The sequence below is a fragment of the Notolepis coatsorum genome, assembly GCF_963971535.1.
Source record: "Notolepis coatsorum genome assembly, chromosome: 2".
Lineage (NCBI taxonomy): Eukaryota > Metazoa > Chordata > Actinopteri > Aulopiformes > Paralepididae > Notolepis > Notolepis coatsorum.
The window spans coordinates 58,954,386-58,967,518 of record NC_140166.1 but is presented as its reverse complement, the minus strand read 5'-3'; the positions used below and the strand labels follow the sequence as shown (position 1 = coordinate 58,967,518).

At 47.1% G+C, this 13,133-nt stretch overlaps 1 protein-coding gene across 1 annotated transcript in view; it reads left to right on the top strand.

Moving 5' to 3' along the window:
- Nucleotides 1-10,583: 10,583 nt before the first annotated feature.
- pcsk6 (proprotein convertase subtilisin/kexin type 6) overlaps nt 10,584-13,133 on the top strand; it is a gene marked incomplete at its 5' end in the record, with an annotated part of 408,343 nt that continues 405,793 nt past the window's right edge. The window contains 1 exon segment of the mRNA XM_084308170.1: nt 10,584-10,745. Coding sequence (XP_084164296.1) covers nt 10,584-10,745 — 162 coding nt within the window.

Sequence of the window (13,133 nt, the reverse complement as noted above, 5' to 3'; positions counted from 1 at the left end):
TTGTTACCTTGTTTTTAACACATCCAGTACCATTCACCACCAGAGGTCGCTGTGGGCCGTGTGTGCCAGCGATTTAATGAATATGGATACATGCCGGTGTTTGCAGTGCTAAAACTATATTAAATATTATAGCTTATGGATCTAATAACATAGTCGATTGTCACTGAGTTTCTTCCGGTCAACATGCAAAAAACTGATACTTTTTTCTTCAATACATTCCCATTTTATACCGTGGTGAATATGAGTATAGTTTTAGAGTAATTCTGTGTAATCCCAGGGAACGCTGCTAAACAGCGTTTTAGTGCATTTCATTAGGAAGCGTGCCATTCCTCGCTTGGGTCAACAATCAATCTGAAATAAACGCTCGATTATCGGTATTATGTTTCATCATGCATGCATGAAAAGGTGGGGGGGGGGCGGGGGTTATGCTTCGATCGTCACCAACGGCATACGTTGTGGAGTAACGTTACAGGACACACGCGGATCACAAGGAAGGCATGCTCGGATCAACGCAAGATTGATAACATATAGCCCTTACCTTGACTAGGATGTACTGCAAAAAGAATCTTCCAATTATCTGATCCCCATTCCAAGTACTCATCGCGATCGTGTTTACGTAATCCAGCATTGAACATGAATGGGGGGGGGGGGGGTGACCCTTGTCGATGCATCCGTTATAACCGCTTGCCCTGCCCGAGTAGTTAGACCCACAGGCTGCAGCTCGGCCCAGACACCAAGCCACATCGTTTCAAATGGAGTGCAATAGCGGCCGCAAGGCGTTAGGCGGCGGTATTGGACGTTTGCGATCTCAGACCCATTCAGGACAGCCTGCACAGGCTGCCCGATGAATTATCAATGGAAATAGCGAAATAAAAGAAATAACGATCCAAAAAAACGGGTTAATCAGTGATTGGCACTCAACAGTCGGGCGCCAGAAACATGTTTTTCCGTGAACGGCACTGAAAGTGTTAAACAGGTAGCTATTTCAAAATATTTCATACAAGACATTTTCCAGTAGTGATAATCCATTAACTCATTGGACGCCACGCAGTTGAGCATCGTCTGTACTTACCACGCCAAGCTCTAAGGTCGCTCTCACACAGGGGCTGTTTGGTCCGGACTTTCGGACCAGAATTCGATTTTTCGGGTTTGTGTTTCGGGTTTCGGGTTTCCGCGGACCAAGCAGGCGAACTCTGGTCCGCCTGAAAACGTAGGTCTCGGTTCGGCTTCATCAAACCAAACGTAGGAAGTCACCTGATAAACCATCTTGGGTATATTATTACCGCGGCGCGCATTCACTGCAAAACAAGCACACTGCATCTATCTATCTATCTATCTATCTATCTATCTATCTATCTATCTATCTATCTATCTATCTATCTATCTATCTATCTATCTATCTATCTATCTATCTATCTATCTATCTATCTACTGTGCATCTTGGGGTAGAACAAGGAAGAAAAAAAACACAGCTGTTATTATTATTAATATTACCGCGGCGCGCATTCACTGCAAAACAAGCACACTGTGTAAACATGTCTCGTGGACAGACTTGGGGGGCTGAAGACCAAATAAAACAGCTGCTTGTGGGGAATGTGGGCACTCACAAAAACAACGAGGTGTACAAGTTGTTTAGCGAGAGGATGGCGGTAATGGGAATTATAATCGAACGATGGATCAATGCCACGTCTCTGCTACTATCACGCTCACGCAGTTTGTGTTGACGCGCATTTCACTTCCTGAAAGGGAGGGATTTCCACTCTCCATTGTGTCCAATAGACGAGCGCCCTTTTCGACCGCGTGACATTGTTCAGATAGTTCGGTGCATAGGGTGCGCCTCACAGATTTTAGTGTGAACGCAGGCGAACCAAATGAAGAATGCAACAATGTTGCAACTTCACCACCAGAACCGCACCGAGTCCACCAAAACTATATGTGAAAGCGACCTAAGAGATCGGAATAAGTGGCTGTGTTTGCAGGGCTATAACTATATTCTATATTATAGCTATGGATACAATACTATGGCCCATTTGACATCGACTATCTATCGTTCAAGATGTGACAAAGAAATAATTCTTTCATCCATACATTCCTGTTTTATACCGTGGTGAATATGAGTATAGTTTTAGAGTGATCCTGTCTAATCCCAGAAAACGACGCTATGCAGCAATACGTGCATTTCACTAAAAGCGTTGCCGTTTCTCGCCTCTACACGCTACTATTTCTAAATCAAATCTATATTATTGGTATTATGTTTCATCATGAATGCATGAAAGGGTGGGGGGGGGGGTCGTTTTTTGATGCTTTGATCGTCACCAACGGCACACGTTGTGGAGTAACGTTACACATGCATGTTGTGATCGAGGTGAAGTCATGGTTGGATCACAGCAGGATTGATATCATATAGCCCTCACCTTCACTAGGATGTACCCCAAAAAGAATATTCCAATTATCTGATCGCGAGTCCCAGTATTGGTGTCGATCGTGTCACCAACATAATCCGCCACACATCATGCATCGGGAGCATTTGACGTTTCTCAATCCAATCGGGACAACTGCTCCACTTGCCCGACAAAGAAAAGTCAGACGGAGACATTTGATCGACGCACAGGCCAAGATATAATGTTTCAAAGGGTGCTCGATACTGCCACCTGGGTGGATGCGGCCGGTATTGCACTTTGGCATTCTCAGGATGATTCCCCATGTTAACCCAGAGTCCGTGTGCCTGTAATGAATGGAAATATCGAATAAAAGAAATAACGATGAAAACCCGACTATACTCGGGTTTTCAGGGGTCCTGGCGCTCAACGCATGGCGAGATAACCCGACTATCATCAGATCTGACGTCCAAAGAGTTAATACACACTCATAACATACAGTAATGTTAAATAACTGCCAGATATTGAAATATATGGTAATAAAGGAAACATTGGCAAAAGCACAATACTCCTAGGACATTCTTTGCCAATTTTATAGCCCAATATACAGGCGGAATTACATATGCACAGGGTTAAATGCACAGGGTGAAAACCCATTACAAACACTGACCTATGAAACTGCCCCCCCGCCCCCCCTTTCCTCTCCACCAACTATCATTGATCCTGGATCGCACGCTGCACATCACATCAGTGGAAAGATAACGTGAAGCTAAATGGAAAGATAAATGATAAAAACACAAAGTATGAAGAAGAGTATGTAGGCTACAGGACTTTCAATGGTGTGCATTTGTCTCTTGTGAAAACAAAAGAGAGACAGTGACAATACACTCTCAAGTACAGAGCTCAATTTCAAAGGTATTGTGTCACATGTCCCATTGCCTGGGGTAAGTCCAATGTTTATCTCCCGATAAGCATTTACCCAATGTTTTGCACAGTAGGCTTAAACCTGAAGTTCGCAATCTCTCCCCCAGCCCCCCCCCTCCCCTCTGCATCTGTAAGCTCTCTCACACCCCCTTCTCTCCCTCTGTGTGTCTCTGTCACTCTCGTGTCTGTCTGTCTGTCTGTCTGTCTGTCTGTCTGTCTGTCTGTCTGTCTGTCTGTCTGTCTGTCTGTAGCCACAGTTCTGTCTGTCTGTCTGTCTGTAGCCTCAGTTCTGTCTGTCTGTCTGTCTGTCTGTCTGTCTGTCTGTCTGTCTGTCTGTCTGTCTGTCTGTCTGTCTGTCTGTCTGTCTGTCTGTAGCCACGGTTACTGCAGGGACACTTGAGGCATTTGAATTCCCAGGGGACATCATTAACCCTTTCACTGCAACAATACAGAAGGTTAACCCTTTCACTGCAACAATACAGAAGGTTAACGTTAGGTTATGACTATAACCAAGTTCTGTTAGTATAGCGACGCTCGGCGTCACTCTCTGCACTGTCCTCGCACACGTGCACACGCACTGAATAAAGACCACAATGTACCTTTAATCCCAATATTTGTCTGACCACACCCCTATCAGCTTACCCATATAAGCAGGGGTGGGGCCACCCACTCGCCTCCTTCCCAAGCTTTCACCACAAGGCGAGATCAAGGGCTGCAGCGGCGTCGGACGCCGAGCGTCGCTATACTAACAGAACTTGGTTATAGTCATAACCTAACGCTCTGTTTCGTATTAGCTCTCGCTCGGCGTCACTCTCTGCACAAGGGAGGCCGAGCGAGAGCCATCGGCCGACAAATACACCCCGCTGAAAGCCCCCCACAAGCATCAGAACAGGGAGGGCCGAGCCCCTCCGACCCACCCTAATGGAGGGCACCCCCCCTATTGGGGCTTCACGGGAGGGCGACGGACCCGACCGTGCGAAGAGGCACTCAAGCAACTCAACGCACAGGGTGAGCAGACCGTGGCTTGACCCCACGACTACACACACGCACAACCCGCATGCCACCCGGGAACGAACGGAGGAAACAACCTCGTTACTGCCCCCAGAATCACGGGGTCAAGGGCAAACCCAACCCCGTGGCAAGGCCGTAGCAGCGGAGCGCGAAGGAAGACCCAGACCCACCAAAGGGACTGGACCCCCTGGAACGGGGGCCCGGAGAAGTCCATGATGCCAGCATCAAGACCCCACCAGGTGGGCACTTAGTGACCCCGCCCCCCACATCGCCAGCGTATTCGGACAAAGGCCCCTCAGCCGAGCGGGCCCTGTCCCCCCAATAGTACACCGCCTGGCACACTGACCCTGCAGAACAGGCAGTCAGCATGGCCGTAAGCACACAAAAAAGGTTAACCAACGGAAGCAGGCAGCGCACCAGGGAAAAACCAGGCAACAGGCTATTAACCCTAGCCTGGAGACTGCGGACGAGACAGGCGCCAGAGGGGACAGCTGAACACAGCCGCCCCGGCGGAAGGAGCGTAAGCTGGCGGTGTTGCATGACCAAGCCTCCATTTAAAAACCCCCACCCAGAGGGGTGGAGGCAGAGAAGGCTGACACGATTGGCAGACGTCATGAACGTGCAGGGGCACCCTCAAACGGTGAACCCGGGAGTTGACACTGCTCCAACACACCAGGGAATCAACCACCTTGGTGTTACCCAATGCGGTGGTTGTTCCTATAACCCCTCAAGAAAAAACTCCAAAACACACCTGCGGGTATACACCGGCTATACCACAGTACAAGTGTTTCAGTTTTCAAAAAAGGGTTAACCCAGGCCTACGGGTCGACGAAACATTACTTCGGACCGGGCCTGGCGATACGGGAAGCACAGGGTCACCAGAGGAGGTCAAGACCACCCCAACAGGCCCCTCTTCGCCATGCGTGAGAGAGGAGCGAAAAATAATGGAGAACCCGCCCCTAAGCACACCGTACTTGGTATTCCCAGGCGGTCTCCCAACCAAGTACTAACCAGGACCAACCTGTGTAGCGGCCGAGATCTGACGAGATCGAGCGTGTACAGGTTGGCATGGCCGTAAGCCATTACGACAGTGCTGAGTAAAAAACGTACCCAACCAGGGTCTCCATAGTGCTTAACCCTGTGACACCCGGACCAACCTGGCATTTTTCCCCCTGAAAAAAGCCCAAGTCCCTCAGGGTACCAGAACAGCAGATCTGCATCCCCGGCGGACAACGGGTTCAACTGATCCGGACCAGCGTGACCAGAACCAGTCCCGTGCCCTAACCACGCCGACATGCCTACTCCAGGAGAAAGGGCAGATATGCGTGTTGATCTTAACATGAAAAGAAGGCGCCACCCAGACGTTCGGGCGAACCGCGCCCGGTGGCCCACCCCCAGGGCGTGAGACCCTTCTACATATGTTCAGATCCATTCCGTCATCATCCCCCAGACATGAACGAGAATCCGTCGATAACCAACCCAGGTCGTGGGATGTGGTCGTCGGAAGAGGAAAAACCTCCATCCCAGTTGCTTTATAAAAACGCCGTTTTAACCTCAAGCAACCAAGGCGTGCCAGTCAGTCGCCTGTTTACAGCGAGCTAGCACTATACGTGCGTCGGAACACACCCACATCAATGAACAGGCTAGTTAGACCTGTCATTGAATCCCCAAGGCGCCCAGGGGAACGACAAGAGGGGTGTGATGCTTCCTAACTCCAACTCTTTTTAATAGAAAAGAAGGAAGCACCAACAGTATGTATCCCAGTCTACACAGCCGGGGGCAAACATTTTTCACATTTTTACATCCCACCACCCTCCCATAGGAAGGAGACGGGAATCCCCAGAGAGACTTCCCACGCGAGCTGTACAGATTGAAAAGAATATATTGCACCTTGAGCCATGTAAAAAATTGGTTTTAGGGCCCTCCGGGAGGAGGCACTGAACCCATACACACTCAATAATCGAATTGAATCGAATACATACACAATAGAATAGGACACCTTCTAGAGGGTCCACTCACTTTGACAATCTGAGGAGGAGGCTCTGTACTCTGATGGAGGCTCCCTCACATGGAAGGAGGAGTCCGAACTCACAGAAGGCCCGAATAGGCGCATGGTGAGGAGGAGCCCTGACCACCCCCCCGAAACAGATCCATCACATGGACCTGAACAGCACACGGAAGTCCTACCAACAGAGACGTGCACGGTGACATACTCTATGGCGGGGGAATTTCTGCGGTGCACACGCCCAATATCCCAGGCCGTGGTACCAGGAAACTCCCCCCCCCCCCCCACCCCATAACGTGCCGAACCGCAACGTGACAGGAACCTTGAAGGACAGGGGGTGTACCCCTGACCAACAGAAAAAAGGGGGAAAGGAAAGGTTACCAGTTCACCCCTTTACGACCCCACACCTTTACGACCCCACACAAAAAGAGAGAATGACACAGTCATAGTCAGCTCTATGAAGCGTCTGACAGCTTCACACAGCGCATGAGCTAACCTGCTATCTGATTTTTACTAAGGAAAAAACACAGAATAGAGAGGGCTCTCTAAGAGCCCCGGTCCAAACTTACACATGTGCTTCTGTGGCCAGTCCAACCCAGTTGTAGGTCACATGACACACAACCCATCATCACCTACAAAACATGGCAAAAACACTCTACAGAGGAACGCCGTTTTTCATAATGAGAGAATACATAATTCTCGATTAGTATCGGCCACAGGCCTTGCTAAGCACACACGAAGCGACCAACCATCTTTTCTTTTAGGAAAATAAAGTTACTCCAGCAGATTTAGCACAACCTCAGCAATCAAGCTAAGGGTTACATCGTATCCCTACCACACAGTGACACAATGAGTGCAACAACATGTCTACTCTGATAGGAGGATGAAGGAGTCCCCAGGGAACCGGGGGGAAACACAAACCTCCTACTTTACCCTTAATACGGCCAGTTAAAACAGGAAAACCTGTTAATATGTGAACACACTGTTCATTGTCATCACAGGCTGAGAAAAGAATATTCTTTACTCATTTGTCACTAAGCATAGCTTCATAGGTTAGTTAACCCCCTTAGTTGTGAGTACACGGTACATATAAACACTAGGGGTGGGACAATACATCGATCCAGATCGATATATCGATCTATTATCAATAATCAAATAGGATCGATGCCACGTAAAAAGATCGATTCATATTGCGATACTCTTATTTTGAAAATCCGGCGACGCCGACGTCATCGCCCCGCGCCCAGTGTTGTGAAACTCAAACTCCGTTAACATCAACAGCAGTAGCGTCTAGAGCGTCACTAGTGTGCCTATTCTGTGACCCAAAACATGTCCCTGCTGTTTTATTCCACAACGGGTCCAAAGCATCTAACCTGCTTTGCAATCCTCGTCACTCCATTATGCCCACGTCGCGTTAAAGATCGAAGATAACGTTACTTTAGCGTGAGCTAACAAGCTAACCCAGCGCCATAGGCAGAGAGAAGTGGGGACTGGGAGGGTGCATTCTCGGGGATAGCCCCACTAACAGGATCTGGCCGGTACTGCACCTTGGGACTCCCAATATGCTTTTCCAGCCAAAATACAGCTCTGTGACAGTGAATAGGATATTAATACCAAAAAAAAAAAATGAACCAAAAACAGTGAACAGGAGGTCTATTTGTATTAAAAACAATAGATTGTTTTTCATTTAAATGTCTGGAAGAGCTCAAAAATAAAAATGTCATGATATTTCCATTGCCTTTTTTTTTGTTGATTTAAATGTTACTGATTGTATTACCGGTAAATGGGCACATAATATCGTCTCATATCGATCGCAGGCACCTGAATCGAATCGTATCATATCGTATCGTGGCAGACTGTGTGATATCGGATAATATCGTATCGTTGTCCAAAGAATCGATATCGTATCGTATCGTGATTAAACTGGTGATTCCCACCCCTAATAAACACACATGATGTTTCTCACACAACAACCAGATCATTTTCACATCTGTAACAACAACCCGATTTGCACGGAGAAGCTAATTGCCAGTGACAAAGACAATTCACACATAACTCGCGTCGTATCCTAAATGTATTGCAGCAACACACGTTTTGGGAAAACATCGTTATTCACAAAACATTTAGAAAGGTAAAGCCAGAAGACGTGTTATAAGGTCTGGCCAAACCTTGTCCTACCCGGAACGTAGATCAGCGAAGTGCATCTCAAGACACCGTAGAAAACACAGCCGTCCTGTGTCGTTCGATCTGGGCAGCGTCGCCGCTCCAACCCGACGCTACGGCCCCCTTGTTGACGCAGGCTTTGCCGTCCTGGCTCAGGGCAGGGTCGACGAACATCCCCTGTCAAAGATGACATCGTAGTCAAGAGTGTAAAACATGTTATAATCAAAGCACGTTCAACAGAGTAGCATTAAGCTAACGGCCGCCCCAACCGTCGGTCGCTACTGCCCCTGCTCGCGAGACGCCGAGCGAACGGCGCACGCGACCAGAGGGGAGCTCGCGGCGGTGCGCGAGGAGCCGGAGCTACCCCGCGCTGGGTCTTGGCTGATAGCAGCAAGCTAACGTTTCCTAGTGATCACAGCAGGCTAGCGCCGCAGCTAACAGCTGACTGGCTAACAGTAGGCCCAACCTATGTAGGCCACGCAGTGATCCCAGCAGGCTAACGCCGCAGCTAACAGCTGACTGGCTAACCGTAAGCTAAGCAGCTATCACCTGAACTTGTACACAATGATATAACACTCACCCAGACAGGCCGCCGTTCTGAAACCCTCCTCACTTTTTAAGAGAAAAGAGAAACAAGATGTCAACACAGCTTTACAACAGTGATTTTACCAACACCCGACGGAGCCAGCACAATACCCAAACTGGTCTGTGTAGCTGACTTGAACATAGATCTTCCGCTATCGAACATCCATGCCCATATCTCCTCGTGAAGGAATACTCTCATTTGGATATGAAAGAAGGGGCTACACGGTGACAGAGAGATAACCACTCGTCCAGAAAACACAGGGATCACCAGTGTTAATGGTCGCGGCCCACTAGTTAAAACTAAATGGGCTTCAGACCAAGGTCTTCTGTCGCCTAAGAGGCTGAACAAAGGACCCTAGCCTGGGGCCGGTTTTCATAAACATTGTCAATTAGCCCCCATAGCACTAACAGACAAGTGGAGCCTGCCAGCAAAACATAACTCACCAAAACCAGGAACCCACCGCTTCTCACAACAGCGGCGCGTCCTACAGCCCAGCTGTGCCTTTACCGCAACCAGCACACAGCAAGGACTGCAGTTGGAAAAGCATGTAGCGGCACGAACTCCCAATACGAAAACCGGTGGAGGATTTTTAGAATGATCATCATCTTCCAGACACTCCAGTACGAAGACAATATCGCCGTATTTTCTCGAAAATAGTGAGAGAGAAAATAAAGATATGATGTCAACGTATCCTTGTTTCCCAACTCTTCTCCTACTTCTTCTTCCATTACGTCAAGTGTGGGGATCTACCGAGGCACTTCTTCCTTGTGGTGAAAGCGAGAAGGAGGCGAGTGGGTGGCCCCACCCCTGCTTATATGGGTAAGCTGATAGGGGTGTGGTCAGACAAATATTGGGATTAAAGGTACATTGTGGTCTTTATTCAGTGCGTGTACACGTGTGCGAGGACAGTGCAGAGAGTGACGCCGAGCGAGAGCTAATACGAAACAGAACCCTTTCACTGCGACAATACAGGAGGTTAACCCTTTCACTGCGACAATACAGGAGGTTAACCCTTTCACTGCGACAATACAGGAGGTTAACCCTTTCACTGCGACAATACAGAAGGTTAACCCTTTCACCGCAACACTACAGAATGTTAACCCTTTCACTTTCACTGTCACACGACAAAGGGTTAACCATTCCACAACCTGCAGTGTGGCAGTGAAAGGGTTAACCTTCTGTGTAGTGTGGTAGTGAAATGGTTAATGACAATATTTTACAATATATCTTTTGTGATTTTACCACATGTATCAATAGTGATGGTTGTCATGGTAATGTTAATACATTTTAGTAGCCTACTGGTACATGATCATGCTTTGAGTCTTATCTTATCTTATCTTATCTTATAAAACTAGATAGATGCAGATAAAACTAGATGGAGATGAAGATACAACTAGAGAGATGAAGATAAAACTAGAGAGAGAGAGATGAAGTGATTATGAGAGATAATGCATTGTGAGCAATAATAAATGTCCTAAATAAATAAATAAATAAATCACTCATTATATGCACAGAAATGTTTGACAGTGTTCTTGCGTCTCTCACCTTGAGTGTGTCTGCTGTGTTTGGTCAGATAGGAAGCTTGGACCACCACTACCATTTCCACCACAGCAGAGTGGTGCGCAGAGCGGCCTTCTCCTCCCGGGGCGCGCACAGCTTCATCCACATGGACCCCAAGGTGAGTCTTCTAAGACCCTCTAACTAACTGACTTACTTGACTTAATCCTCTTTACCCCCGCTGGGGGGCATAGGGCGTCCACCAGAGCTCTCCATCTCACTCTCTTCTGGGCCTTTGCTTCTTGCCAGCTCACTCCGATGTTCTCTATAGGTCTTGGAGTGTGGAACGTCTCCAGGTGTTTCTCGGCCTACCGGCTTTCCTCTTCCCCGGCTGCGGGTTTGATTTTATTTTATTTTATTGATGGATTAAAAACACACAACAAGGATCCAATGGATAACATGAGAAAGAGTAAAACCCTTATTTCCGTCATGGTCCCAGGGCTGTTGGGCCACAACAAAAACACGACAATAACACAAAACACATACATTTAAAACATTAGAAGACTAACCTATCGCTAACATTTTATACCCCACAATAACTAAAAACTGATTGGAAACCCATTAAAACTATAGGGGGCTATTCCTCTATTCTGTCCATGAGCCACTTCCTGACACTTCTCTCGAAGCTGTGGAGGCTCGAGCTCTGCTTGATGGGGATAGGCAGCTTGTTCCAATCCTGGGCTCCAGAGAAAGTAAGGGAGCACTGGCCCAGTTTGGATCGGAAAGAAGCAGGCTTCAGGTTTGCTATGCTTGCTCTTCCCCTGCGGGTTGTAGTCCAAGGCCTGTCTAGTGATGTTGTTGGAGTCCTTCCTAAGGGTATGATGCCCTATCCAGCTCCACTTTCTCCTTTTGATGGCTATGCTGCTCTGGTTGGTTATCCTCCACAGCTCTTCATGTGTGGTGTTGATGGGCCACCACAGCTTGAGGATGTAGCGCAGGCATTTGTTGACAAACACCTGGATCTTGCTTGTGAGTCCCTCGGTAGTCGTCCTCTAACTAACGAACGAACGAACGAACTAACTAACTAACTAACTAACTAACTAACTAACTAACTAACTAACTAACTAACTAACTAACTAACTAACTAACCCCTCTTTAGTCCATTAATTGGTCAATTGACCTATCTCAAGCCCAGGCCCTCAATTCTTGATCCTCCAATCACGACCGACGCTTCCCTTGGACGAAAAAAATAAAAACGATGGTAGGAGGATCAAGAAAAGAGGGCAGGCTTGAGTCTTAGTTGAACAAGATACGTCTTTTCTTCCCTCCATGCAATGGTTTGTAGGCAATAAAAAAACAAGTGAGTTTACATGTCCAGCAGAAACACTCTGCATCACTTTTCAAGCAAGTACCACAAAGGTTTGCCAGAGACTCCCAGAGGCACCAGCGGGTTCCACCTGGATACAAAAAAAAGAAAAGAAAAAGATAATAACAAATATTTCCTAGCCTTTGATCGGCATTATGGTTTTGTACGTTGTGCGTACTTTTCGACGAGGAACGCGACGGGGGTGTTCGTTTTCGTGGGTTGTCAACAAACGTCCTCGATTTTCCGGAGGCCTGAGCAATGCTTTAAGCCGCGATGCTTTGCTACCCACTAGAGGGCAGCAAGGAGCCATTGAAAACAAAGAACTGTCTGTCTTTCTCCCACAACTAAAGACTTGTCTTGTTTTGCGAAAGTCAATCATTGTTAATACATCACATATAAACATAGCACTGCCTTGCTAGCATAATCTTGTTGTAACTAAGAGATTCGCTATTTTCATGCATGGATTAATTTGATTTCAACTACAATACATACATCTTTCTCTTGGGCTTTTGCTGGTTGTTAAACAAGGTGACAATGGTTAAAATGGCCAACAGCAGACATGAAATACTTCACCTACAAACATAATACTGTTCTGACAGCATGTTATTAATGTAATTAAGAGATTTGCTGAAAATAATTGTTACACCAGTGCATGCACAGCGCTGGCAAGGGGTTATTGGAATCACACCTGTCCATGGGTGTGTGTGTTTGTGTGTGTGTGCGTCTGTCTGTCTGAATATATGAGTCGTAACTCCTACAGTTCTGATCCGATTTGGATGAAACCTTGCACATAGGCTGACAGTAGGCTAAGAACCCGAATTCCCGAACAGTATTGAAATCGGTCAATGATGAAGTATTTTATTTGAATACAATTTCACCATTGTCCATTGAAATCAATATTGAACGCATGAGGGGAGGTATGACACCAAGCCTCATCTAGACTCCGGTAATCAGCTCTCTGGCAACACTTTACAACATGGCAATGTTCAAGTGAACCTCGTCTTGCAGTTGAAATACCTATGCATTAAAAAAAAGAAAAGCTGCAAATCTTTTATTATTTACATCAATATTGTGCTGTCAGAACAGTCTTATGTTTGTAGATACAGTATTTAATGTTTGCTATTGACCATTTGGCCTCTCAATCATCTTGTAATTCAGGAAATGCCCGCGTGAAATGCGTATTATAAGTTGATAAAGCTAGTG